The 27,812-nt window shown below is 44.2% G+C and overlaps 1 protein-coding gene across 1 annotated transcript; it reads left to right on the forward strand.

The window, feature by feature from the left end:
- On the forward strand, positions 1 to 27,812 carry FOSL2 (FOS like antigen 2). Its single transcript, XM_015427969.1, has 4 exons — positions 1 to 907; positions 13,869 to 14,123; positions 24,209 to 24,316; positions 25,000 to 27,812. Exons 1-4 carry the CDS (start codon positions 809 to 811, stop codon positions 25,507 to 25,509), a joined length of 972 nt encoding a protein of 323 aa, XP_015283455.1. The 5' UTR covers positions 1 to 808; the 3' UTR covers positions 25,510 to 27,812.

Raw genomic sequence — 27,812 nt, forward strand, 5'->3', positions numbered from 1 at the left:
GCTCAGAGAACAGGATACATAGGCGCTCAGCAGAAAGAAAAAGAGAAGGGGGGCGTGTAACAAGGAGGGGAAACGAGATCGCTTTCGTGACAGAGAAGGTCCAGCATCAAGGGTTAAAAGATCATTAATTAAGAGGCACATTTTAAACGGCAACAATAAACAAACAAGGATCCTCAGATCCTGGGCTGAATCATCCCGTCCAGTTAGACCAGGAAGCTGGCACTTTTCTGAAGGGCTTAATTACACAGGAGGCGAAGAGCCTCCTGACTTCAAAACTACAGTGCCACCGAGGCTTGGAAAGCAGAAGAGAGATCCACAGGAAGTTGGAAGGAAGGCGATCAGACGCGTCAACTCTGGGGGCTTTCTCCCCTGTAGAGGATTAAAGTCGCGTTTGGAAAGGGAAGGATTTTTTTTCCCTCCCCCCAATTAGTCTATCGCCGATTTAATGAACAAAACCAACTTTTAATTTTCATCCGAGGCTCAATGATTTGGCTCTAGAGGGAGTGTATTCCCCCCCCCCATATACTAGAGAGGGATTGGGGGGATTGTTTTTAATTCTCACAGTCCGGTATCTCAAGGAAAAAGAAGGTCCAGGAAGGGACTGCGTTTTCCATTGCTTGAAAGGGCACCCTCCAAACGCAACTATCTCCGCTGAGTGTCTTTGGAAAATCCTAAAGCAGCAAAGTTAATAAAAGATCGGAGGCGAGAAAGACAGAGAGGGGCAGACAAAAGGGGAGCGTGCGCTCGGAAGGTGTTTGGTGTTTTTTTTTTTTTAAAGTTTATTTCCCTCCTGCTCCCACCTCGGATCATGTACCAGGACTTTCCAGGGAACTTTGATACCTCCTCTCGGGGCAGCAGTGGTTCTCCTGGCCACCCGGAAACGTACTCCAGCGTGACACCTCAACAGGTAGGGGCGATCACAGGCTTTTCTGCCACCAGCCAAGTTTTGGAGTTGCTCTTGTTTCCCTTTCCTTCTTAAAAATACTCGTGGTCTTTGGATCCTCTGTGCGCTTTATTTATTTATTTTTATTTTCTGTCTCGAACTACAGCTCGGGTGACTGGATTTTTATTGGGCAGTATTTCTGGGTTTGGGATGGTTTATCTAGGAACGGGGCTCCCACTGTCCTCCTTTTGTTCTCCCCCAGCCCCGGGGTCTCGATAGCCCCCGTTCCCAGCGCCCTGCAATTATTCGAAGCCAGCAGTAACCTGTCCTCCTTCCCTCCCTCCCTGCCTGCCTGCCCCCCTGGCGGCTCCGTGCCTTCCAGCACTCCTTAATCAAATAGTAAAGTTCACTAACCACACCCAGTCCACCTCCTGCGAGTGCGCTCAAACCTCTCCCTCGCGCGGGAGATTAGGGGGAAGAGGAATAGGGTGGCGCGTCTCCTTTGGCCTCCAGTCCAACAGCCGTCCTTCTACGCTACACCTTAAAAGGAGGCGGAAGCGCCGGCTGCCTGTGCGAGAGCTTGGGCGGTTTGGGGTGAGCGCGGAGAGGACGCGAGTGTGAAGTTCGGGCGAGAGCCGGGGTTTGCCAGGGTAGAGAAAAGGCGGCGAGTGAGGGAGTGGGAGCCGCCGCCGAGGCTCCGTCGCGAAGTAAGTGGGACCGAGTTCTTCTTCTCTTGGGAAAGGGCTGAGTCTATGGAAAATAGCCGGTCTGGAAGGGTCTGGGGCGAACGGCGCGCTTGGCAAAACCCACCCTTGGTGCCTGCGTGACCGTTCTGGGGCTGTTGTTGTCTTCGCGGGTTGTGCTGGCCTCTGGTGGATTGAAATTGGGGCCGGAGAGGGGAAAAAAAAGGGGGGGGGAGACCCAGTTCAATCGTGGGGCTGGTTATGCTGTTTATTGCCGGGCACTGCCAGAGAGCAGGATTCATCGTTGCCTGGTGGTAGTTCAGACACTTCACCCTGAATATCTGTTTTGCGCCTCAAGGGACGCCTGGAAGGAGTGCCAGGATGCAGAGTTCCTTACACGTGTTCTCCCAAACCGAAATAGGAGCACCAGGCTTATGCGCTTAGCCAGGCTCTACGGGCAGAATAGTCTCTGTCTCTCTCAACATTCCCCCCCCCCCCCCAGTATGAAGGGGTGTAGGGGGGGGAAGCCGTGCATAGTCGCTGAAAGGAAACGACAGATCTTGAGTGCTTAATGTTGAGATTTCCACTGGGCTAGAAACAATATATATTTTAAAAAGCAAAAACAAAACTGGTCTCCCTTTTCGGAACGTTGCCTGCCCGTCGAAAAGCAAAACATTCCAATGTGGAGGTGCTGTAGGGGCGGGGAAGAAGTTTAAGCTGTAAACCTAGAAGTAATTATCCTGCACTGCAGTCCTCAAACAGTTTATATCCTTTTACAGCAATGGGATTATAGAGAAGTGATGAGCTCATGAACGGTGGTGCTGTCGTTCAGATCATCCATATAGTTGCTTGGATTTACTCTTTACATTTCTGACGATGGTGGATTTGGATTTTGTGGAATTTCATATGGGACATCTGTCTTTGGACTGTACCCAATTATTAATGGGATTCTGCCCCCCTGAGCTCGCCATGGTGACTGGCTCACACCCTCTCACATGACTTATGGACACCAGAATGCCTTTTACATGCCACTTAGATGCTTTGTGTTGGCTTTTGTAGAATCAAAATCATAACTATACTTCCTTGGCCTTTCTCGATGCAGGCAGATTGTGTAGGTCACCTAAGGGAGGCTCGGGGAGATACTAGTTGAATTCTTTTTGTACCTCATGTACCTGTCTGAGTGGATGTGCTTTCTCTTACAATTGTTTTAATTGTAAACATTGAGCTAAAAAAATACTTCTCATTCCTTCAAAAAAATACTTCTCATTCCTTCAAACTTCCTGTTGTTTCCCCTTCCTTAATTCCTTATCTCCTTATTAGAGATATGCAAATGTATAAACATGGCAGATGGGCTGATGAAAGGAAACACCGTCCTAACTTCTTTGGGCATGGTCCCAGACTGATATGCATTTATGTGCATTCCCAGGAACAAGCTGTTTGGATGCCGGGCTCCTATGAACCCAACTAAACTGGGTTTGTGTTTTAATCATATCTTTGAGGCTTGACGAAAGATTGTGCATGTGAATTTAAAGACTCCTTCAAGAGACTAGGCTGCATTAAAAAGTCCAAAGAAGCAGGGCCACTGGCAGAGTGAGGGCCAGATCCACACCAGTTTTATAGACTTGAGTTGTAGTGTTTTTTGTGAGACCTCTGTGCAAATATAGAAAAACTAATAGTGTTGTTTAGTATGGCTTCACAAAATCCTTTTCAAATAACTGCAGTCTATTTTCATTGCATGGGATTCTAGGGGAGGGGTGAGAGTGTCTAAAATGTGTGGGTATATCAAATTAAGCCCAAATGTCACAGGAGATCTTTGTATAAATGTACTTAATTTGTTAACTTTTCTTTGCAACACTTGGATGGTTTTCTTTTCTTTCTCTCTGTTTGTCTCTCTCTTTTGTCTAAGCTGGTTTCCTGAAGAAGAAGGAAAGACACAGACCTCTGAAAAATGTAAAAATATATGGAGCAAGCCACTAGAATCTTTGTGGACATTTGGTTCAGGTCCATCTCACACAAGGGCACAGAGAAGTATTGCTTCCCCTTCAGCCCTGTGCTTTTAAATATTTAAATCTTTTGAATGTTCTGTTTCAATCAAATATATTTTTTTAAAATCATGACAGTTTTAAAATAATGGACCATACAGTTCTCTGGAGGCATTGGCAACTTTTTTTTTGCTCTCTTATGAAGCAGTTTGGCTCCCTACCTTGTACCAGTGTGCTAGGCCTGTCAAATCTTTTTGCAGTGATTTCCAAAAACACCCAGGTTTGTTTTGCTTTCTGAATCTTTACCAGAAACCATGCATGTTTCCAGAATTGTTTAATTATCATGATGGTTAGAAATGTTCACATTTAAAAAAGAAGAAGCAGATGAAGAAGCTGTAAAATGCCAGATTATGAAGTACATAAACATCAGCACTTACTCTGGAAGAACATTTAACTAAAATCATTGGGACATCTTTCCAAGGAGCAGGTTTAGGACTACAGAGTATGTTGGCCTGATTCTCTCAGCTCATCCTGACCCAAACTAACAATATTTAAAATATAAAATAAGATAGCTATTTGGACAGGTAGCTCAGAATCCAGATAAAGATATATATGGGCCTGTTCAGATTTCTGCCACTCTGGTCGCCCACTTTTATATTTTTCAGGACAAACTTTCTATTTTGTTGTCAATGTTCTTTGTAAAATCCAGCTATGAATTCATCCTTATCCACAACAAGTTTCCATTTTTCAATAGCTATTCTTGGCTTGGGTTGGAGATGACATATTTCTATGTCAAAAATATGTTTCAAAATGTCAAAGAATGAGCTTAAAAACAGCCTTTAAATGAACATCGCATAAGCACTTAGCTAATTCTGAGGGTGCTGCTACACAAAAGGGTTTAATAATGAGTAGTAGCATAAACATAGTGCTATGTTAGCTTCTGACTGCCATTAGTTTACAGATGCCCTGCAAAAAATGGACTCTTAGGTTAATCCCAGTATTCTGTTTTTCAAGAAATTATGATGAAACCATCTGTAAAAATCTTTTTTCTCTCTCTTGCTTTTTTACCCCATCCCCATTATTTTTCCTTGAATTCTTTTCTTTCCTATTCTGAATTCACCACTGTTTCATCAGCTATACAAAAGCATAATGATTTCTGCTCCATGGTGGTGTTTAAGAACTATGATCATCTTCGTGATGACATAACCAGTATCTTTTTAAATTCAGGTGGGGTAGCCGTGTTGGTCCGAAGCAGCAGAACAGCGTTTGAGTCCAGTGGCACCTTTAAGACTAACAGGCATTTACATTGAGTTTTTAATAGTATCTGTCCAAGAAGATGGAATGTATTGTTTCCCTTAGTGGCTTACATCTTCACGCAAAGCTGGGGAGAGATATTTTATTGCTTTCCTTTGGTATTCGGACATTCCTTGGCTGACTAAAGGGAGGTTGTTGGTATTTATTGTTGATTAGTTTTGACCTTCAGAATGCAAATTCTTACAGGCCTTGTGCGATTTGACTGCATTTTTGTGATAGCTCTTATGGTCAGCGTCTAGTCTTGAAGGATGTCGGAACTTGAAGAATGAGAAATATTTCCTGTTGAAACTGAAATACACGAAATCCAGGAGGCTACTTGCTTCCCTCCCCTTGGTCTACATTTTTCTTAGGACTTTTTGGAGGTATCTTCTTAATGTGCCAGCATAAGCAAAACCCATGGCTTCTGGAGAAGACATTGCACAACCTCATTAGTTACACAAACGTATATTTCATAACTTGTTTACATCAGCTGGCCTTGCTTCGCTTCCCTCCCCCCCGCAACTTTCTTACCACATGTGTAAAGTGTGTAGAATGTAAGGTGAGGCACTCAAAACTTTTTTTTCATATCAAGTACCTTTAAGGTTTTAAAAAAAACCCAAAATAAAACTTTCCTGTATAAAACTTTGCAAGTGATGCCAGTCTGTGACATTCTCACACATCAAAGACCTTTTCTTACCAGAAATGACTCTCACGGTGTCCAAGTCCTCACCAAAGATATATCTTTGGTGCCCTCTGTAGGCTATGGAAAGATTGCCAGAGATCATACACAATGGAAAGGAATTATTTGCTCACTTACAGTAAACTTGGGGAATCTTGCAGGGGCTGGGTGGAGCAAGATTTTCAAAGGCTTGCATTGTTTGGTGCCTCTTGTTGCAATCCATGGGTCGCTAAAGGGACTGCTATTAAATATGTGTTCCTAATTTTTCCAATTTGGCAAGTTTTTGTTTAGATTTTCAGTTTTTCTTGTAAGCCTTTTCCTGTGCCATCCAATGGCGCCTTTAAGACCAACAAAGTCCCCCCCACCCCGCCGGGTATAAGCTTTCATGTGCACGCACACTTCTTCAAATACTGAAGGAGTGTGCACGTACATGAAAAGCTTATATCCAGAATAAAACTTTGTTGGTGTTAAAGGTGCCACTGGACTCAGACTTTGTTCTGCTGATCTGTGTTTGCTCTGTTCTGTGTTTGATCAACACAGCTGCCCACCTGAATCTACCTGTGCCATCCAGGCACTTTAGTCCAGCATTACACCCTGTTGTGCATTTTGCTCTCTAGGTCTGAATCAGCTCCAGCTTGTGGGATCTCACCTCTCAAGGTGATGATGCCAGTCAGTCAATTCACTGATCGAATTGGTCAACTGATGGTCTGTTTTGTTGTGTCTTACGATTGATGATTATTGTTTAACAGCACAGATTTCTCTTTTGTCACAGTTTTAGTATTTGATCCAGCAATGAACCAAGATGTTGTATTCTAGTAAGTGTGTTCCCCATCCATATGGGTTTTTAAAGTCATATTTGTAGATGTTGCAGGAAGGGCAGTCTACTGCAGTTACCCCCGCGTGTCATCACCAACACCTTTATTTTACACCCACCCTTCACTTGGTGGGTTACAGGATCAGCAACCCTGATCCAAATTCGAGTCTGCCTGGAACTTATGCCCTCTGTGTACAGAGTACTCATGGTAACCTGGTGAAGACAATACTCCCTGTATTATTGTGTTACGTGTTTCGGGACTAATCCTTCACATTGAAAAATGAGGTGGGACAGAGGGAAGAATAAAGAAGTCAGAATACAGTCTTGCACGGGCCTCTATCAGTGAGTGACCGCATTCTCTTCTAAGACACTGGGAGGTGTCTTCATTGTCTTACCCTTGATCCCTGCAGATGTTGTAGATTAAGATGTTGCACAGATTTCTTCATCTCAAGATTTCATGTTTCATGAATTCTTTACTGTGGATGTCAGCTGAATCCTATCAGCAGAGAAAAGTATATCTTAAATGCGTTGCTTCCTTTTTATCATTACTTTTTCTTCAAAAAGATGCAATGTATGTTAGAGTGGAGTTTGTCTTTTGGAGTAAAAGTATCAATACCTTCGTATTGTTTTACCCTTCAAAGACCAGGCTGTAGGTTTGGTGGGGGGTTTTAATGGCAGGAAACACTGTACGTTTCATAGTACAGTACAAGTTACATTACAAGTTAAATATGGCTTGCGTTATTTCATACAGGCTTAACAGGAAGACTTATCTGGAAATTTCCTGCAAGATTAAATCTGGAGGCACATCTAAGTTGAAAAGGGTTGGACTCTGTTGACTTCTGCTGCTCCCCAACTTTTTCTAACCATGGTGTCAGTACCCTGTAGATAAATATCATTATAGTTGTTATGTGCAGACAGTTATTGTTGTGGGTTCATAGAAATAGGTAAAGTAGGACTATTTCATAAATCTTTTTTTTTTTAATCTGGTGAAAGATTCTGAACTTTTTCTCTTTTCAGCAGCACATTCCTTGTAGAATTTGCCCCAGGCACAGTTTCTGCATGGTTGGGGGGATTTCCCTTGGTTCCCATTCTCTTCAGCGTATTACATTTTTAACAGGGTCTTTAAAAGCAGACAGGGGGTGTTGGATTTGAAGCCTCTGGTGACAGATTGGTCTTGGACAGATCACTCTGTCTCTGGCAAATTAGCTTCACACAGGGTTGTCGTGATGGCACATAAGATAAGAACGATAAAATACTGAGCCGAAAAATGCTGTAGAAATTATATATAAGACAATTCTTCCAATGAGGGTGAATGGCAATGGTTTGTTTGTGTAACCTTGTAATCGGTGATATCCCTTATTATTTTAAAGGGCATTGTTTGTTCCATGGTCTCACTGAATTTATTGACCCCTGTTTCCCCAAACTGACCTTGAAAGCCAGAATGGAGAGAATGTTGTCAGTTTCTTTGGGTCTCCCCTGAAGAGAATATTTATTTCATTTATACCCTGTCTTTCTCCCCAGTTGGGACCCAAAGTGGCTTAAAAGAAACATGAGCGTCAACTGTGACTGAATACATGGGTGTACACTTTTTCAGCCTACATTCATGCAAGTAATATGTATTGTGTGAAATAGCATAAGGCACAATAAGCAGCCTCTCCTGTAATTTTGTCTTTGTGTGTAGTTGTGGGGTCTGCTCTTATTAGGAATTAGGAGTCCATCCTTGCTAATACAACATAGACTTGAGGAACCTAGGTCAAGTGTGATCCTTAGTGACATTTATGAAGATTATAGAGGCCTGACCTTCAACTCCTGGTTGTTTGGGAGAGGTTTGTTTCTGACTCTAGGTTATTTGAAGGTCATTATAATTTATGTGACTTGTCAAATATGAACTCCTCCCTGATTATTAGTCACTAGACATTAGGGCAGACGTCACTGAAAAGGTAATTTTGCTCTCGTGTACACTCCCAACTCCTAGCTCATCTTCCGAAACGTATATTGGATAATTATAATGCACCTTGCATTCATAGCTTTTACCTAGAGCCCCCCAAAGTCTGTATTTATGATGTTTAGCAGAACTGGTCTACTTCATGCACGTAAAAACAAATAGTGGTTTTGTAGTGGGACTTAAACGGTGGCTCAAGTGGTTAAGACGCTGAACTGCAAGCTGTGGAAGGTCAGTAGTTCAGTAGTTCGAGACCCGGGTGCCGCATGACGGAGTGAGCTCCCATCTCTAGTTCCAGCTCCTGCCAACCTAGCAGTTCGAAAGCAAGAAATTGCAAGTAGATAAATAGGTACCACTTCGGTGGGAAGGGAACAGCGTTCCGTGTGCCTTGGTGTTTAGTTATGCCGGCCACATGACCATGGAAACGTCTTCGGACAGCGCTGGCTCTTCAGCTTTGAAACGGAGATGAGCACCACAACCCTAGAGACGGATTCGACTGGCTTTCGAGCAAGGGAATCTTTACCTTTACCTTTACTAGTGGGATATTACGTGAGCCAAATAAGCAAATGGCTTCCATACTGGCTAACGAATTACATTGACTGGACCCTTCCTTCCTTCCTTCCTTCCTTCCTTCCTTCCTTCCTTCCTTCCTTCCTCTCTCTCTCTCTTTCACTCTTTCTTTTCCTTCCTTCCTTCCTTCCTTCCTTCCTTCCTCCCTCTTTTCTTTCTTTCTTTCTTTCTTTCTTCTTCTTGATCCAGATGACCTAATAATTAAAACTTTTGTCCTCTGCAAAGATAACTTGTGCATGCACTGTGGTGTAGAACTGTTCTGTCAGATAATTATGATTCAGGCTTTGGATCACTGATGTTGTAGAGTAGAGGCAACATTAAGTGCAGATTTGTTAATATTGAATTCCTGTATAGTTATTGAAAACTAGTTGAGAAGTTTGACCTATATTCCTTAGAATAATAAAGAATGTGTTTATCATATTTTCTCATGGTGGATAGATTCATCTATCAATAGCTATGGACTGTGATAGCCGCAGACCTAACTTTCACGTTCAGGGAATGTGTATGTCTCCTATGTTTTGCCAAGCGTAAGGGGTAAATTAAGGTTGACTACCGATATAATTCCTTGCTTGTAACTTTCCCGGGGACCTATGGCTGACCATTTCTGAAGACACAGTCCTGGTAGACCTTTTGCCTGATCCAAATGAGGCATGCTTTTCTCCTCCTTTTGCTGTATATGATTAAAATTATGTGGTGGTGGAAAATGCTATCAAGTCACAGCTGACTTATGGTGACCCTGTAGGGTTTACAAGGCAAGAGAAGAAGTTTGCCATCGCCTACCTCTGTGTAGCAACCCTGGACTTCTTTGGTAGCCTCTCATCCAAATACTAACCAGGGCCAACCCTGCTTAGTTTCCAAGATACAATGAGATTGGGGTATCCTGGGCCATCCAGGTCAGGGCTGATAAAGTTGCCTGTGGAGGACCATAAACCATTTTTATTAACACTTTTAAAATCCCATTGTTGAGACATGATATGACTATAAAACTAATGTGTGTCTCCTGTAATCTCTGTCTCCTGAATGGCTCCCTTGTTAGACAAAAACATTCCTTCTCATGGTACTTTCCCCTTCAGGGGCAGTCTATTGTGTGTGTGTTTTCTCCCCCCCGCCAGCAGTTTAGTGCCAACAAACTATCCAAATGGATTTACTTCAGACTGGAAACAAGGTGTACAAGTTTTCTTTTTTATTATTTTGCAGGAGATCATTACCTAGTGCCTTTTAAAAAGCTGCTGCTTTTGTTTTGTCTAGACAGAGCAAGAGAGCTGCAGGGAATTTTTCTGATCTGAATCCCAAAACACATTTTATAGGGTATTATTAAAATACATGCACGCAAACCTGCTGCAGCTAGACACACCTTTATATTCTGCTCTGTTTACATGTGGCCTCAAAATGGACATTTTTGGACAGCTGTGTCTACAGCTGGAGCCTGGGGGGGGAATCATGTGTCTTGGTGGTAGAACAGTGTAAAGAGCTTGTACCCATCTTTCTTTTGCATTGGGGGGTATGCGTGGCATTGAGTACACATTGATGTTCCATCACTTTTTTTATACCCTGCATGTAGTAAACTAAGTAAAGAAAGTTTAGACGGTTGTTTTAGCAAACAAAATCCAAATGTGTGCGACATTGCCAATGAACTTTCACTGCGTGTGCTGTGGTAGCATTTTTAGACTGAAATTTATTCTTAACGAATACTGTCGCTCTTCTGAGGTTTACAGATTGTTCTAGGCAAACACCCATAAGAGAGAGATATGCGCCCAGGCAGTTATGAAGAAAGTAAAAGAGAACAGAAGCACACTCCTCTCTGTACCAGCTTTTAGGTTCACCTCTTTCTTGGCCTTCCAGGTAGCTTTGGGAAGGGTCAGATTACTTGTTGCCATGTGCCAGTGTCTTTTCAAGGGTGGCGTAGCTCTGTCCACTTCATGAGTCAGTTCCTCCTCTTCCCTTGTCACGTTGCCTTCTAGGCATGAGAACAAGTGGGTGGGTGTCACCAGGGTACCTCCTTGGATTTTGTCAGGGAATTAATGGAAGTTGTCAGAATAAGATTCTTATGCATCCATCACCCTAAGCGGCTTTCACGTGTTAGTGTACATGCACCAATTTGTGTTCACTGTACACATACAAGATGATGTTTATATACATGGATGGCAAATGCATTTATTCAACACATGTGCATCATTTCACACAATCTAGACCCTGGATTTTTCAAGGTGTTGGTGCTTGAGTAGTTGGTGCTTGCGCAGTTCCGCAGGGCCTGCAAGATGGAGCTCTTCCGCCAGGCTTATGAGTAGGAGCTGCCACAGCCACTTCCACCACCGCTCTTTATAGAGAGAGACCACTGGGGTGGTGGAGTAACATCTTTCCATCACCCCAGTCTTCCCCCCCTGCTGTACAAGATGTTAGTTTATATGTGCATCCGCTGGATTGATTTTAAGTTGTTTTAAGTAATTTTAATTCTGTATTTTATACTATGTAATTGTATATTGAACGCACTTGGTGCCTAATGTGAGCCGCCCTGAGCCCGTTCGCGGGGAGGGCGGAGTATAAATGTAATAAATAAATAAATTAAATTAAATAAAATCAGGACGAATGCATGTTCATTTATCACAGAAGCATGTTGTACATTATATTGTACATACATTAGTATGTGCTCAGGTAAAACAGAGAATGTACTTGCATACAATGTAATATGTGAAAAGATAGTTTTTGTGGCGCCCCCTCCCTTATTTATTTGTTATCCATTCTACACATTACGCAGGAAAAAAATAGTAAACTGAGGTGGCAGAATTCTGGGTTGTTCTATTTTAGATTGGAAGCATGGCATCAGTTTTTTTTTTAAATGTCCCATCGCTCTTTTTTTATACCCTGCGTGTAGTGAAGCAAGTAAGAAAAGTTTAGATGGTTGTTCTAACAAACAAAATCCAAATGTGTGCAACATTGCCAATGAACTTTCACTACTTATGCTGTGGTAGCATTTTTAGACTGAAATTTATTGTCTCAGGTTGCTTCACAATATTTACTACCAATGAGGAGAGAAGAAATACATGGCAAGCTCTGTAATTAAGCTGCTAGGCTGACATTCTGGGCTCTTGGTAAGCCATTGTAATGTGCTGTTATTGAAACGGGGATCCAAAGTGTGCAGAGCTTTGCACATCTACAGTTCTATACTAAAGTGACTTGTTCTGCAAATAGAGATCTGTAGTTCTGTGCTACTCAGGGCTGATTGATGTGTGGGTGAAATTACATCTTGGCCAACTCTCATAACTACTTAAATGTTGTTCGGTCCACTTTTGTCATAACTGGTTTATTCTTGCTATGCAAATAAATGAGATAAGCTGTAGTAGAGGGAAAGGATTCTGGTAAAGTTGGCATTCAATGATTATTATTTATTTTACATGATGGTAATCTGGCAGACCTAAGCAGTGCTAGAATTATGTCTACTCATTGGCATACATTACTTAAGGGTTTTCAGCAAACCAAACTGATAAATTCCATTTTTTTTTGTAGGTTTTTTTCGCCAGAATATTAGATTTGCTAGTTTAATTTTGCAGTACCTTTACTCAGTTCTACTAGGGCTGATATATATTGGTTAGACAGCTTCTACCTTGCCAATGCACTCGCCAGGCCTGCTTGCTTCCTTCATCTTGAGCAAAACTTTCAAATTCAAAGATGTGTACATTACACAAAGGCCTAACCACCACCTATGTTCAATAATTCCTCTCCAAATACTCCATGGCCTATCTAGTGAAGTACCATAGCATGTGGAAGTCCTGGGCATAACTACAGGAAGGAGTAGGAGGTGCAGAGAGACGTGCCCACTTCTAATTTGGACTCAATTGGATCTATGGCTGCCAGGTCCCCGGGAAGGCTGAGGTTTCCCCGCTCAAAGGGTCCCCAATCTGCTGGTCCGCAAAAGGCCAGCAGGGGGAACCCCACCCTCAATGTGCCCAGTTCAGGCTGACATGCCCCAACATGATGACATCACTTCCGGGTGACGTCAATGCTCCGTGCACGTGTGAATGTCTTGGCCAGGGACCAACTCTCCCCTTCTTTTAACCATAAGTCACTTGGCAACCCTAATTGGATCCTGAGTAGGGATGGGCACGAACTGGAAAAATGGAGGTTTGTGCTTTGGGCTTTTTCATGAACCATGAATTTCCATGAACTTCTCCATTGCACAGTTCATGCTTCAGATGTTTGTGGGGCTCCCCACCCCGAAGTGAGTTCTGAAGGCATTTAAATGCCCTCAGAACCCACCACGGCCAACCTGAATGAGCTCCAAAGGCATTTAAGTGCCTTCAGATCCCACCTCTGGGTTGGGCCACCCAACCAAGCTCTGAGAGTGAGCTCCAAAGGCCTATAAAAGCCTTTGGGAGTTCACCCTTGGAGCTCAGTCAAGTCGTGTGGCCCAACTCGACTGAGCTCTCAGTGTGAGCTCTGAAGGCTTTTATAGGCCTTTGGGCCCACTTCCAGGTGGGGCCTGCCCATATAAAAGTCTTCAGAGCTCACACTCAGCGCTCAGTCGAGTCAGGCTCCCTGACTTAACTGAGCTCCGAGAGTGAGCTCCAAAGGCTTTTATAGGCCTTTGGGGCTCAGTTGGGCTGGCCTGACCCAGAGGTGGGCTCCGAAAGCATTAAAATGCCTTTGGAGCTCACTCGGCTAGGGGTGGTGGACTCAGACAGCATTTAAATGCCTTTGGGGCTCACTTCTGGTTGGCTGAATGCCTTTGGAGCTCACTCGGGTTGGCTGTGGTGGGCTGACAGCCATAACCATGATTCACTGAGTTCAGACACTCACTGTCCACATGATTCCCCATCCCCCAGTCTCATCCATGTATCAATTTAAGAACCTGTAGAGTTGGTACTGTTTGGAATGGATGCTGTGGGGCCAGGTGTACTTTAAGCATTGTTTGGTAAAAGGCAGCTTCTTTTATCTTGACTTACATATTGCTTATATGTCAGTGGTTTAGTATTCTGGCATCTGAATTTTTTCTCTTTCTCTCTTTTTCTGTGTTGTATCTCCTAGAAATTCCGGGTAGATATGCCAGGATCGAGCAGCACTTTTATCCCCACTCTGAACGCGATTACCACCAGCCAAGACCTGCAGTGGATGGTCCAGCCCACTGTGATCACCTCCATGCCAAGTGCCTACTCTCGTTCGCATCCCTACAGCCATGCTCTTCCTAATCTGTCTTCAGTTTCTGGTCACACAGCCCTTCAGAGACCTGGTGTTATCAAAACCATTGGGACCACAGTAGGCAGAAGGAGACGAGATGAACAGGTAATCACAGTGGTTCAAGCAAGTGCGTATCATCTGCTAGCTGGGTTGGCATGGGAATTGCTGGAATTGAAAGCAAATTTCCAGGACAATAACTTAATTCTCCTTGTATAGTTGGGGCTGACTTACGCTGTGATGTCGGTATTTTTCATGGTGATGTAGTATTTTAAGTTAATATGGAGGATGCTGGGTTGCATAGATATTTTTTTGTATAAGGCAAGTTATACAAACAATGGCTCACCAGTAGGGCATGTCTTGTGTTTCTGTATATCTCACGCACTTTCGTCCCACTCTTCCTCCAAGGTGCTCAGAGTAGCATACATGATCCCCCCTTCCTTATTTTATCTTCAAAGCAACTCTGAGCTAGATTAGGCAGGGAGAGTGACTGGCCCAAAGTTGCTCAGTGAGTTTCACAGCAGAATGGGAATTTGAACCCCCTTCTGCCTGTTCCAGCTGGGGTTGCCAGATCCCCCAGGCCACCAGCAGGGGATAGAATGGGGTTGCTTGTTTTTTGCTAGATCCAGGTTGGGAAATTTCTGGAGATTGGTGTGTGTGTGTGGAGCCTGGGGAAGACAGGGACCTCAGTGGAATATGATGCCATAGAGTCCACTCCAAAGCATCCATTTTCTCCAGGGGAACTGATCTCTGTGATGAGCTGTAATTCCAGGGGATCCCCAACCTCCACCTGGAGGCTGGCATCCCTAGATCCAGCACCCTTGCTACTGTGCCACTCTGGCTCATCTCATGTGAGGGCTCGCTTTGGACCCTGGCATTTCCAGTGAAGAGATTTTGGCTAGCAAGCTAGGAGAGACCGGGGATCTATAAAACTAAATTAGAGACTTGCTAGCAGTCAGGACTGATGGTACTGAACAATATCAGACTATAAAATACCATTCAGAGTCTGTGTGTAATGTTTGCTGTGTTTCCATACCACCGAAATGATTTTGCAAAAAGGGGCAACAAGGCAGCATTGTTTTTCAGTGGTTCCTGGAGTTCTTGGTCTAAAGGTAAATTAATTCCTAAAGCCAAAGTCTTGTATGCTGCCTTACTGAAGAATGCTGTCTAAAACTGAGCTGGTTTTAAAACAGTCATGTTTGTTTATCTAGCATATTTTTATACTGCTTTTTCCCCAATGGACCCAAAGTGGCTTACAAAATAATACTAATAAAACTTAAATCCATTTAAACAAACAAAACAGAGAGTAAACAAAAAAGCAATAAACAAAAGGCAAACCAAACATCCTGGGATGGGCTGGCCACAGGCTGCAAGTCGTGGGCCGAGAGCCCTTCCTCTCACACTCCCAGCCACGCCTAGGCTTTAAGCAGAGAGACAAACACTTCTTAGCCTAGACCTTACCTTCTGGTAGCCATCTTCCCATGTCCCCCTTCCCCCCCCCCCAATGTTTTCCTCCTGCCAGTCTTCCTACTTGGCCAGTCCTGAGGACACATGGCTAGGAACCGAAGAGCTGTTCTGAAATGTGCTAGTTGGAATTAAGCCGTATAATTTTTTCATGTTGTCTTGCTATTCCAGTTCCTTGTTCCTCAGTCTACTATCCTAGAACTCATTTTTCTTCCCTGGCACAGTTCCCTATGCTACCTAATTAGCTTATGGAACGTGAGATGGCATTTTGGAGTTGGCCCTTGATTTTCTGTAATGTTAGGGATATTTTGGAATTAAATCCTGTGTAGGTGGAGTGGAGTCCTGCTAATGTGTTTATAAAACTAGAGCTTTGTCAAGATCGTAGGCTGTGAGCTCTCCCTTATGGGTAGTCCCAAATTAGGCAAAAGTTCCAGACTGAAGTTTTGAGCTGCGTGGATGTTGACCATTTTCATTCCCTTGGCAGTAGCAGAGCAAAAGTCCAGTCTGTTTTAGCAGCTTTGTGGTCAATAGGGGTTGAATGTAGCTCCCAGGAAGCAATTGTATGCACACTTTGAAATTAGCACATGTTGGGAATGTTCAGCTTTCATTTTCACCACACCACACAAATTTGGTTGTGAGAATTGGCCTTTACACTCCAATTGTGACTGTGCCAAGGAGCATTTTTGCTCTGTTCTCTGTTAAAGTACATAGACATGCTGTCAATGGAAATGGCAGTTCCATTTTAGAGTCTCCCACCTTTGTAACACCTGGGTCAATCAACTTACCTGATGTCCTGGTGATAGTACATCCTCTCTCTTTCTCTGCCAGTAATACTGTGAAGTAGGGTGTAGAAATGCTCAGCAATGGAAGGACATAAAGTAGATTGAATTAATATGTATGTGGGGTAGTAGTAATTTGATGCAGAGTATCTGGCATTAGTGGCAGCTCAGTGTTTTTTTCCCCCTAATGTGTGGTTCCATCCTACAAAAATTTGCTTATTTTAGATAAATCAACTCAAACCAGAGGGGAAAGTGTCCTGGTCTGCCTGTTTCTTCTCCTTCTTCTCCATCTCCACTAATTGTGTGTCCTCTTCATATGTCTCCAGTTCCATCCAGTTAAGCTAGCCAGAATTCTGCTGTTTAAGATCAACTTGTTCTAAAAGTCATGCCTATCAAAGAACAGCAACAAAAAACAGAGGCTCCTCTGAGACAAGAACTTCAGGGCACCAGGAGCTTAGTTGGAGTTGCAACGGGAGTGTTAAAAAGTGCCCCATGTCATCATGAGTATCTTGTAGTAATCTCAGATGGGGATCTTGTTAGGTAAACCCTTTTAACTCCCAGCTTGTTTGACTGTACTTGCATGAAAAGTAATTTGCATGAGCATTGATAGCAGAGGAGCAAATGAGGCCTTGAAGCTGGAGCCCTGTTTTCAGAGAAGCCTGATTGGGCATTATGAGAGCTTTACCTGATTTGGAGTTAAGTGTTCCTGAAGCAGCCCTCATGGGGTGCTGCCCCTAAAGCTTTGAGTTCACAGATACTTCCAGGGCTGTTAACATTGCTAAAAATACTCTTATTGACAAAATGCAAATATGTAAGATCTCTATCTGTCTGGGTTTAAACCAGTTGTCCATGTTCCACCCTTATCTGTTTATTAGTGGATTTTGTTCTGCTTTCCTTGAAAGAGATCAGGGCAGCGTACATAGTTCTCCACTTTATCCTCACAAGAGCCCTGTGATGTAGGTTGGAAATTGTACTATTGTAATGATTCATCTCTACACTTTTCCTTACAAGACTGAAAAATCTAGGTGGTGAATGTGTACAGTAGCATAAAGTCCAACAGTATATGGTATGTTCGTATACACTGTGGAAGCGATTATTTTAGAGTAATTATGTTGAGGACAACTTTTGCCAACCCCATGCAATCCATGGGACTAATCTGAAATAACTGGCCAGTGGGGGAGACCCCACCCACAAATGTGGGGAGGGCCTCCACAAATGTGGGGGCACCCCCATCCAGACCAACTGGCTGGCAACCCTAACTCCGACGCTCCGACAGAGAGCCAGTTTGGTGTAGTGGTTAAGTGCGCGGACTCTAATCTGGGAGAACCGGGTTTGATTCCCCACTCCTCCACTTGCACCTGGCTGGATGGCCTTGGGCAAGCCGTAGCTCTGATAAGAGCTGTTCTTGAAAAAGAGCAGTTTCTGTCAAGAGTTCTCTCAGCCCCACCCACCTCACAGGGTGTCTGTTGTGGGGAGGGGAAGGGAAAGGAGTTAGTAAGCCGCTCTGAGACACCTTTGGGTAGTGAAGGGCGGGGTTTAAATCCAATCTCTTCTCTTCTTTTTCTTCTTAATGCCACAGGGCTATATTTAAATATCAACAGAGGTTACAATTGTAAATATTGCCATTCAACAGAAGTTGACAAGTCATATCTAGAACGCAGCTGAGAAAATAACAAAAAAAGTCATCATAGTCTGTCAATTGATCCAATGTAAAAATCTCCCTATTAGTCCTTCCTAATTTTTAGGTCAGGATTGGTCCATCATGTTAATCTAGCATGTGAAAATGGTTTAGATTGATATTGTTGTGGCATTACGTACCATAGTTCTCTAGCGGCAGATGTTGCAGGAGGAATGGGATCCACTCTAGCATAAAGTAGACCCTAATATGCATTCCACTTAGAGAGGAGCACCAGACAGGAAGCCTCCCAAACAGCCCAAGATGAAAAGTCTAACCATGAAGAACAATCCCAATAATTAGTACAAGTTAACAAATATGCCTGCTGATGTAAACTAAGATCAGGGAAACCAAATCTCCCTTCACTGAATGGGAGCTGCATCCCCTTTACAGAAATCCCAAGGGGTAAGGAACTCCACATAAATCTCCAAAATGAAGTATTTAGTTTCATGAATGGTATATGAAAAGTGTTTGCTTTATCAAGCAAACCAGAAACAAAATCTGACTTCAGCCACAGCTCACAAGAGCATTAAACACCCCCCTGCCCATTATAGATGCTTTAATTTCTTCGGCCTCTTTGGATTACTCCTCCACTCCAAGTCAGACAACGCTGGGCTCCTTCATGGCATTTATCTCCTGATAAAGGACGAGTGCATTATCATAAAACAGCAGGGGGGCGGATGGGGGGGCAAAATGGGAAGTAGATGTTAAATGAAAAAAAAAGTCATTATTTTGATTTGGCGGGGACTATTCCAATTGATGCAGCCTCTGAGGATCTTGGCTCCTGACTTTTGAGTTAACAAATGTTTCATGTGGGTAGAAACAGATATTTTGTTTCAAGAAAGAGAGCCTTGCAACATCTTGTTATGCTTTTGCCTCATAAACCACCCAGGTTGTGAAACAACTGGGAGAATCTGCTGTGTGTTTGGCCTTGATTGCAGATTCACTGTCTTCTTGCTCAATCTCCCTACAGTTTCTCCACTCCCTTGGCCCCCCCACCACCACCACCTTGCCGACTCTCTTCCTGTCTGGTTTAAACTCCTGGTGGGGGAGGGAGAGAAGAGAAGCAACTCTGTTGCCGATAGTAAACAAGCTAACCCATGCTCTCCTTCCAGAACAATAAACGTCTGTTAATTTGTATATTTAATTGTTAAAATAACTTAAAACTCCTCTTAAGACTTCTGTCGACAACATACCCTCCTTTGGGGACTAAGATTTTGCCTCAAGAAAGGGAAGGTTTTTTTTACTTCAGATCCTATGGACACAGAAATGAAGCTGCATCATTTTGCCTCAAAGTAATCTGCTGTAGGTGCTACGGAAAGTAACTGTGTCTCTTTAGAGGTTTTATGTACACTTGTTTTGCCAGTTTTCTACAAGTTGGGACTGGTCCACACTCACTCTGACTGTGTCACTTAGGCCTGGTTCACACATGCAGGAAAATGAGGAGGCAGAACCCTGAGGTGGTCAAATGGATGGCACCCCTTCAGACTAGAAGCAATGGATTCCAGTTTTGAAACAAAACTCCATGCCATCAAAAAGCCAGCAGAGCAAGGAGAAAGATTCCTGCCCCTTTCTTTGCTTGCTGTGGTGGTTTTCTCTTTACAGGGAATTTTCAACCTGGGGAGCTGTCAGGCCTCCAGTTACCTCACTCTCAAACATGAGCTTTTGTAAGAGAAAGTTTATTGAAGAGATTGGAGATACTGTAAAGGTGAACTCTTTGTCAGGAATGAGGGGCAAAGGCATGCACTGCTGTGGGTGAATCTCGACAAGCTAGTGTATAACTAAAACCCACATCCCAGTCATACATCACACACTCATAAATGTAAGAAGTCCTAAGAACCTAGACAGATACAATGGTTCAACTAGCCATTCAGTCTTATCTTCAAGGACATTCCCATGATAATCCGAGGTACTACTTGAGAAAGTGGTTACTGCATTGCCTCCCTAAACTACAGACATTCACATAAACTCCCTCCCTCCCCCCAGGAATGTCAGCCAGGGTGAGCGATAAGCGGATGGCTAGATACATCTGCTGCAGCTGGGGGATGAGGAGGGGGAGAAGGGACGGGGTGCGGTTACATTGAAGCAGGTAATGACACTACAGGTACAGGTAACATTGTAAAAGGCAAACCGGAGTCTGACATACTGCCCCCCCAACTCACCCCCCACCCGGTTTATCAGGATGATGACGATGGAATCTGTGCACCAGCTTGGGTGCATTGACATGCTTGACTTTCACCCACTCATGCTCCTCAGGTCCAACGTCTCTCCATTTCACCAAGTAGTACTATTGGCCCCACTTCAGGCAGGAATCAAGGATCTCCTCCAAAACATGGTGGAGTTCCCCATCTATCAGAAGAGGAGGTGGAGCTGGAGGACGCTGTGCCCAGGGAGAGGGTCCCGCATCTTTCTTTAATAGGCTGAAATGAAACACAAGATGCAAATGACTAACGTTTTGGGGAGATCGAGTTCTACAGCGACCTTGTTAATCACATGCACCACCTTAAAAGGGCCTACATATTTCCAACCTAATTTCCTTCGGGGTTGCAGCCCCTTTAAATGCTTGGTAGATCCGTAGACAGAGTCTCCCGGAGCTAAGTCCCATTCAGGGCTCCTTTCCCCATCAGCATAATGTTTGTAATCTGCTTTGGCTTTCTCTAAGGACTTTTGTAATACATCCCAGTTTTTAGTTACATTTGACCACCATAACTGGGCATCATCCTTGATAGGTTCAGCAAGGTCGACCGTGGGAAGGGCCCCCCCTTCATATCCATGTACTGCCTTAAAAGGACTTATGCAAATGAAACTGTGAAAGGAATTATTATAGCTGTACTCCGCGAATGGCAAAAGGGGTACCCAGTTATCCTGTTGGTAGTTCACATAGCACCTTAACACTTGTTCAAGTATTTGATTTGTGCGCTCGGTCTGTCTGTCAGTCTAAGGGTGGTAGCTGCTACTCAGCCCCCACTCTATGCCCAGTAGTTTTACGAGCTCTTTCCAAAACTTAGCAATGAAATGAGCTCCGTGGTAGGAAATGACCTTTTTTGGCAAAGCATGTAATCTTATCACGTACTGCAAAAACAGGGAGGCTAGATGCTTTGCGGTGGAGATTTGCTTGCAAGGTACAAAATGTGCTTGCTTTGAGAATAGGTCCACCACCACCCAAACCACAGTCTTTCTCTGACTCTCTGGTAGGTCAGTTATAAAATCCATGGAGATCACCGACCAGGGACATTCGGGGTTTCCAAAGGGTGGAGTTGCCTGGGAACCTAACCTCCCCCCTCGTTTACTCATTAGACAGGCTTGACAGGTGGCTATACACTTTGAAACATCTTTGCACCATCCTGGCCACCAAAATTGTCTCTGCAATAGGTGTAAGGTTTTCAAAAACCCGAAGTGTCCAGTCAGTTTGTTGTCATGACTTTGTGCCATCACTGTCCCTCTCAGGGAGATGGGTACATACACCTTCCCCCCCTTTACACCAACTGCCATTATCTTGGGGCTGTAAACCTTCATGCACCACCACCTCTAAATCTTGAGGCAAAAAAGCAGCTTTGAAACTTTCCAACCAGTCCATAACTTCCATCTCCCTCCCCACTTTTGCCTGGCTACGTGTCACCACCGCCCCCCCCCCCAACTGGGTGGGGGAAAAACCATGTCAGTGACCTCATCCCGTTAACTTGCATGTTGAGGTAGGCAAGAGCCATCGGCCAAAAAGTTGGACTTCCGGGGGAGGTACTTGATGGTGAACTGAAACTTAGAAAAGAATTCCACCCACCAGAACTGCTTAGCGTTCAAGCGGCGGGGGGTTCTGAGCACCTCTAAGTTCTTATGGTCAGTCCACACCTCAAAAGGCACCCGCGCCCTCTCCAACCAATGATACCAAGTAGTGAGGGCCAGCTTCATTGCCGCTGCTTCCTTATCCCAAACAGCCCAATTACGTTTGACCCCCGAAAATTTCTTCGAGACATAAGCGAGGGGGTGCAGTTTGCCATCATCCCCCTCCCATGGCCACATCGGAAGTGTCCACCTGGACAATAAACCCCTTACTCTCGTCGGGGTGATATAAGTTGGGCTCCAGAGTGAACAAGAGTTTTAAGTCATTGAAAGCCCTTTGGCAACCAGGGGACCATTCGAGTTTACTCCCTCCTTTGGTCGCTTCCGGCCCCTTTCCTTTAGTCTTTAATAAGTCAGGGGGAGTGACACCTGCGCAAATTGAGGGATGAATGCATGGTAAACGTTTGCAAACCCTAAGAAGCTTTGGAGCTGTTTTCAGGTTTTAGGAGGCTCCTATCCCACCACATCCTGCACCTTCTTGGAGTCCATCCCCAGTCCCTGCGGGTTATGCAGTACCCTAGGAAGTCTATCTCTGTTTTGTGGAACTTGCACTTTGAGAGCTTGGTGAACAGATGGTTGTCATATAGGGCAGTCAACACCTCACGCACCAACTTCACATGTGGATTCATGTCTTGTGTGTACACTAACACATCATCCAGATAAACAATAACCCCCTTCTTCTTCTGGGGGTCAGGACCAGGCAACTCAGGTTCAGATCCGGTACTGGTCCCTGCTCCACCGTCTCCCTCTCTGTTCCCCATCATGATAGTGGGATGTCAGGAAGGAGAAATGGGGGATTCCTGACAATCTGTCAGGCCTCCAGTTAACTCACTCTCGAACACGAGCTTTCTTAAGAGAAAGTTTATTGAAGCGATTTGAGATACTGTAAAGGTGAACTCTTTGTCAGGAATGAGGGGCAAAGGCGGGGACCTAGTGTATAACTAAAACCCACATCCCAGTCATACGTCACGCACTCATAAATGTAAGAAGTCCTAAGAACCCAGACAGATACAATGGTTCAAATAGCTATTTGAAGTCTTATCTTCAAGGACATTCCCATGAGAATACTCCCGAGGTACTACTTGAGAAAGTGGTTACTGCATTGCCTCCCTAAACTACAGACATTCACACAGACTCCCTCCCTCCCCCCAGGAATGTCAGCCAGGGTGAGCGATAAGCGGATGGCTAGATACATCTGCTGCAGCTGGGGGATGAGGAGGGGGAGAAGGGACGGGGTGCGGTTACATTGAAGCAGGTAATGACACTACAGGTACAGGTAGCATTGTAAAAGGCGAACCGGAGTCTGACAGGAGCTTTCTAATATCTGCCATCAGACGTAGTGTAGACCATTCTTTCCCACCTCATTCTCCTACATGGGTGAGCCAAGCTTTGGCTGTGTTTCCATTTGTCACCTCTCAGTTCTAATGTGACATTCCTGTCTTTTGTGTTGCTGGGCTTTCTGGCCTTGTAATGTTTTCTCCTCTCTAGATTTGTATACATATATAAAATCTGCCAGCTGTACCTAATATCTTATATAATATGATGAACTGAGCTCTGGCTCACGCAGGGTTATGCCACTATACATTTGTTAGCCTTTAGGGTAACTGCAACAGGTTAAAACACAAAAAGGAGAACCAGTTATTGCCTTGTTCATATGTCCATACAGTCCATGTAGAGTATACACTGGATTTTTTTCTTCATATGTGTGTTGAGTAATTTTCATGCTCATGATTTTTAAACCCCTCATTGATCCAGGTACTGGGCCCCGGTTAAGGGAACACATGCGGGCTCTTTCTTGCAAACACATTATGCACCTGCAGGATATATGTGTATTCACTGTAACATGTGAATAGGGTGTTGTGTGTTGCAGTAGTTGGTGTGTCAGACTGGGATTGAGGAGACCGAGTTTCAAATCGCCATTCGAAGCGTGAAGTTCACTAGGTGACCTTGAGCTAGTCTCTCTCTGCCGAGCCTACCTCATAAGGTTGTTGAAAGGATTATATGGAGCAAGTGACCTTGTGTGCCATTTTCAGCTCCTTAGAAGAAGGACAAGAGAAAAATGTGATTAATATATTATCGATGTCGATAAATATCCCAACATTGTTTTTGTACATGATTTCTGCCCAAAGGCCAAGGTTAACATTTTAGTTCTTTAGCAAAATTCCTAAAAAGTAATGACATGCATGCAAGTGTGGCACGTGGTGGTGGGGGAATGCATAATAGCTACATTTTACAAGGGAGGGGAAGAAGTGCTTTAGCTGGCATCAAACTGGCGATGGTGTCTTTTTAGAGAACCATTTTGTAATCGACAAAGAATGGTGAGTATCCCTGAGAGTTCAAAGATGCTGTGGAGCTCACCGGATACATTCACTGTAATTTAGTGTGGTGTGGAACTTTCCCGCCCCATTTGATATTTTCTTCCATTTGCATGGTTACAGTTGTCTCCTGAAGAAGAGGAGAAGAGAAGGATTAGAAGAGAGAGGAACAAGCTAGCAGCTGCCAAATGCCGCAACAGACGCCGAGAGCTGACAGAGAAACTCCAGGCAGTAAGTATTCCACACGTAGATGTTTCCTCTTTTCCTTGGGCAATTCAGAATTAACCTTCTTAAAAGTTTTTGTATACAGGTTTGAGGAAAGTGGCCTTATTGAAGGACGTTGGGTATGAGAAGGTGATCCAGAGAAACACAGGAGTAGTTAAGCTAGATTCCAGTAGCTCCTTAGAGACCCAACAAGGTTTTCAGGGTATAAACTTTATAGAATCAAAGCTCTCTTTGCCTTAAGCACTTCGTAATGGTTAAGAATATGAACTGTGAGGTAGATCTGCCCTGCTTTGTCCGGGTTTTCTTACACAGTGTGTCCCAATGTAAGAAAGGGGTGAGAGCTAGTTAACTTCTCCCTTATGTTGATCCTTACCTCTTACGGATACAATGTCTGTCAAGAGTGCGTGCACATGTGGATGATACGGAGTCACTCTTCCGAGTAGATGCTGTGCCTTGCACCTAGGCCTACAAGTCTCCAGGGATACTGAACAGCCTGTATTTGTTCAGGAAAGCATCACTTTGCTGCTTTTGCTGCAAAATATGATATTTAGACATCAGAAATATTTATTTCTGTTGTATAAAATGTTTAGAGGTTTTAGATTTCTTATTGGTCTTGTTTCTCTCTCTTTGGTACTTTCTGCTTCGACTACTGGCAGGTTGATGACTGCTTATTTCTTTTGAATTCACAGGAAACAGAGGAGCTGGAGGAGGAGAAATCTTTGTTGCAGAAGGAGATTGCTGAACTGGAGAAAGAGAAGGAGAAGCTGAAGTTCATGCTGATGGCTCACAGTCCTATGTGCAAGATCAGCCCTGAGGAGCGCCGAACCCCACCTCCTCACAGCCTCCAGACAGTCCGGACTGGATTGAGTGGTGCCATAGTAGTGAAGCAGGAGCCAGTGGAGGAAGAGATTCCCTCCTCATCTTCTGACCTGGAGAAAGGGCAGAGGTCTGTCATTAAACCCATCAGCATTGTAGGAGCCTTTTATGGAGAAGAGCCTCTCAACACTCCCATTGTGGTGACCTCAACACCTGCCATCACTCCTGGCACATCTAACTTGGTCTTCACCTACCCCAGTGTGCTGGACCAGGAGTCTCCACTCTCCCCTTCGGAGTCTTGCTCCAAAGCTCACCGGAGGAGCAGCAGCAGTGGCGACCAGTCCTCAGATTCCTTGAACTCTCCAACTCTGCTGGCACTGTAACCTCCTCCCTTTTGCCACCACTCTACCCCATTACTCTGGGGGAAGCCCCTCATTGAAATCAAAGACCAGCACAATGGCCTTCAAGCACAAGGGGTGCAAGAACAACATGGGGAAACAGTGTACCCCCCAGGTACTTCCTGGGATAGGAAGAACCAGATCAAATGAAAACCATATAGGGATTGGGGGGGGGGCTAGGACGGAAGTCACACTACTGGGAGCCGAGTGTTTGGACTATACGGTGAGCAGGGAGGAATTCCCCCACAATTTAGTGTGCTCTTGGCCAGGAGTGGATGTGAGCTTCAGTAAATCACTTGCCATTCTCCTGTTATGCTGATGAATGGACTGGTCTGACCAGGTTACGCTCTGTGCTTAGTAGTACATTCCAGTTAGTTGATCTCATGTAGGTCTTCACCTTTTATTTTTATTGGATGCCATGACATTTCGAAAACTCTAAAGGCTTGTTGCAATTGTCGTTAAACCGCTGCTGATGTGTGTGTGTGTGTGGGGGGTCTGCCTATTGGGAATTCTTGCTATTATTAAGTAGTTTTGAGTAGATTATGATGATGATGGAGATGAGAGGAATAAATAACAAGTCCAAATCATTCTTTAAAAGTTACATCCCCAACATCTTAGTGGAGCAGGGGGTGGGGCCAAAATAAATCCAACATGCTGGATATTCTGTTAACAAAAGGAGAAGGTCTCTTTGAAGGACAGGGAATGTGGAGAGAGGGAGGCTTGGTTCCGTGGTGTGTTGAAAGGGCCATGTCTTCAACACGCCTCGTAAGTGGGCCAGGAGTGATGCCAAGGGAGCTGAGGAGATGCCAGAGTTGGTTTCCACTCAGCCTTTGTTATTGGCATAGCTTCTTTTGTAATTAGTGTTTGTCAAATCTGTTGCTGGACCCTGTGTTTCCTTTCCTTTTGGCTGCCAGCCACCTTGGGTGTGATGCATCCTCCTCATCAGTGCGCCTGACTCAGATGCCGGTGCCGTTTCTTGAACACAGACTGACTCCCCCCATCTACAGACTCTAGCTCTTCAGCAGTGCTCTGCTGCCACTCTTCTCTTGTGACTGGTCCAGGGAAGGGATTCACTGAAGTTGATACTGCAGGAAAGGACCTGGGGGCTCCCTTGGGGAATTTCTCTTATTTTTTGCTATATTTTACACGTCAGTTTCTGGCCAAAGTCTTATATGTTGCTAATCTGATTGTTTCAGGCCTGTCTCTCCCCCCCCCCCAATTCTCTAGAAAACCAGAGGAAAATGATTCTTATGCCTTCTCTTGGTCTCCTCCTAAGCTTGGTTCCTGCACATCCAAACGGACTTTGCTGTTTGGAAAACCTGTGCTCACTACTGAAATGGGTAGCATGCTTCACTCCAGTCATCTCTCTCTGTGCCAAGGCAAAATCCCCTTCAAGACAATTGCATTTAGACTGTGCAGCTGCTTGGTTTTGTAGAGAGCCAAACCAATGAATCTCGGGGAGGTGTGCCAGATCTTCCATATAGCAGAGTCTGGCTTTGTTTAACTCTGTTATACTTAGAACATCTGATTTAATCCAACCCATTGAGGGTCCCCGTGATGAGTGTATTTATGTGCAGGTTTCCACTGTTTTCTTTTTTGGGTGCCTGGTGGTTGAGGGATCCGTAATCTCATTTGTGCTGTTTTAAGGACCAGATTTCTGAGCTGCGAGAACATCTTCAAGCCATGTTTAACTCCGTTGGTGAGCATCTCTGCACTGCGGCTTTGGCTTCATAGCCAGGGAATTCTCACAAGTATTTCCAATGAAGTCGGTGACCAAATTCCCATTGATTTTAATGGACCAGGATCACAGCCATATTTTCCAGTCAGCAGCTTAGTGCAAAGGGGGATAGATATGCTCGGATGGTTTTGAGAATGACTGAGACTTTTCTATTTAAAAAAAAGGTCAAAATCTGTGACCTGAATAAAACATGCAAATTTGGGTGTACAATATTTTGCATTATTTATTCTGCCAATAGTAGCCATGAGGAGACAGGAGCTATGCAGAGCACTGAAGCTCTACCTCCGGCCACTGGCCTTCCTGCTTAGCAGCCCTCTGGCCTCTGAAACCTTATCAGGCATTACCTACGTCTTTTCAAGCTTCTTTTTTACAGCAATAAAAATCAGTAACTTTCAAAAAATAAAAGTGAGAGAACCAGGTTTCTGGATGCTGATCATTGTATCTGATACCAAATTCTGTATGTAGTAGCAGGATCACTTAAAGCCTGGAATCAACACAGTTCTGGCCGTGACTTGTTTCTACATGCAATTCCTCCACCCCCCCCAAAAAA

The sequence above is a fragment of the Gekko japonicus genome, unplaced genomic scaffold, assembly GCF_001447785.1.
Source record: "Gekko japonicus isolate JY-2015 unplaced genomic scaffold, Gekko_japonicus_V1.1 scaffold934, whole genome shotgun sequence".
Lineage (NCBI taxonomy): Eukaryota > Metazoa > Chordata > Lepidosauria > Squamata > Gekkonidae > Gekko > Gekko japonicus.

Excerpts from the sequence above, each read along its gene's own strand:
- FOSL2 (XM_015427969.1), top strand. The coding sequence starts at position 809 with ATGTACCAGGACTTTCCAGGGAACTTTGATACCTCCTCTCGGGGCAGC. Across the intron at positions 908-13,868 it reads CCAGCGTGACACCTCAACAG|AAATTCCGGGTAGATATGCC; the intron begins GTAGGGGCGATC and ends TGTATCTCCTAG. Across the intron at positions 14,124-24,208 it reads GAAGGAGACGAGATGAACAG|TTGTCTCCTGAAGAAGAGGA; the intron begins GTAATCACAGTG and ends GCATGGTTACAG.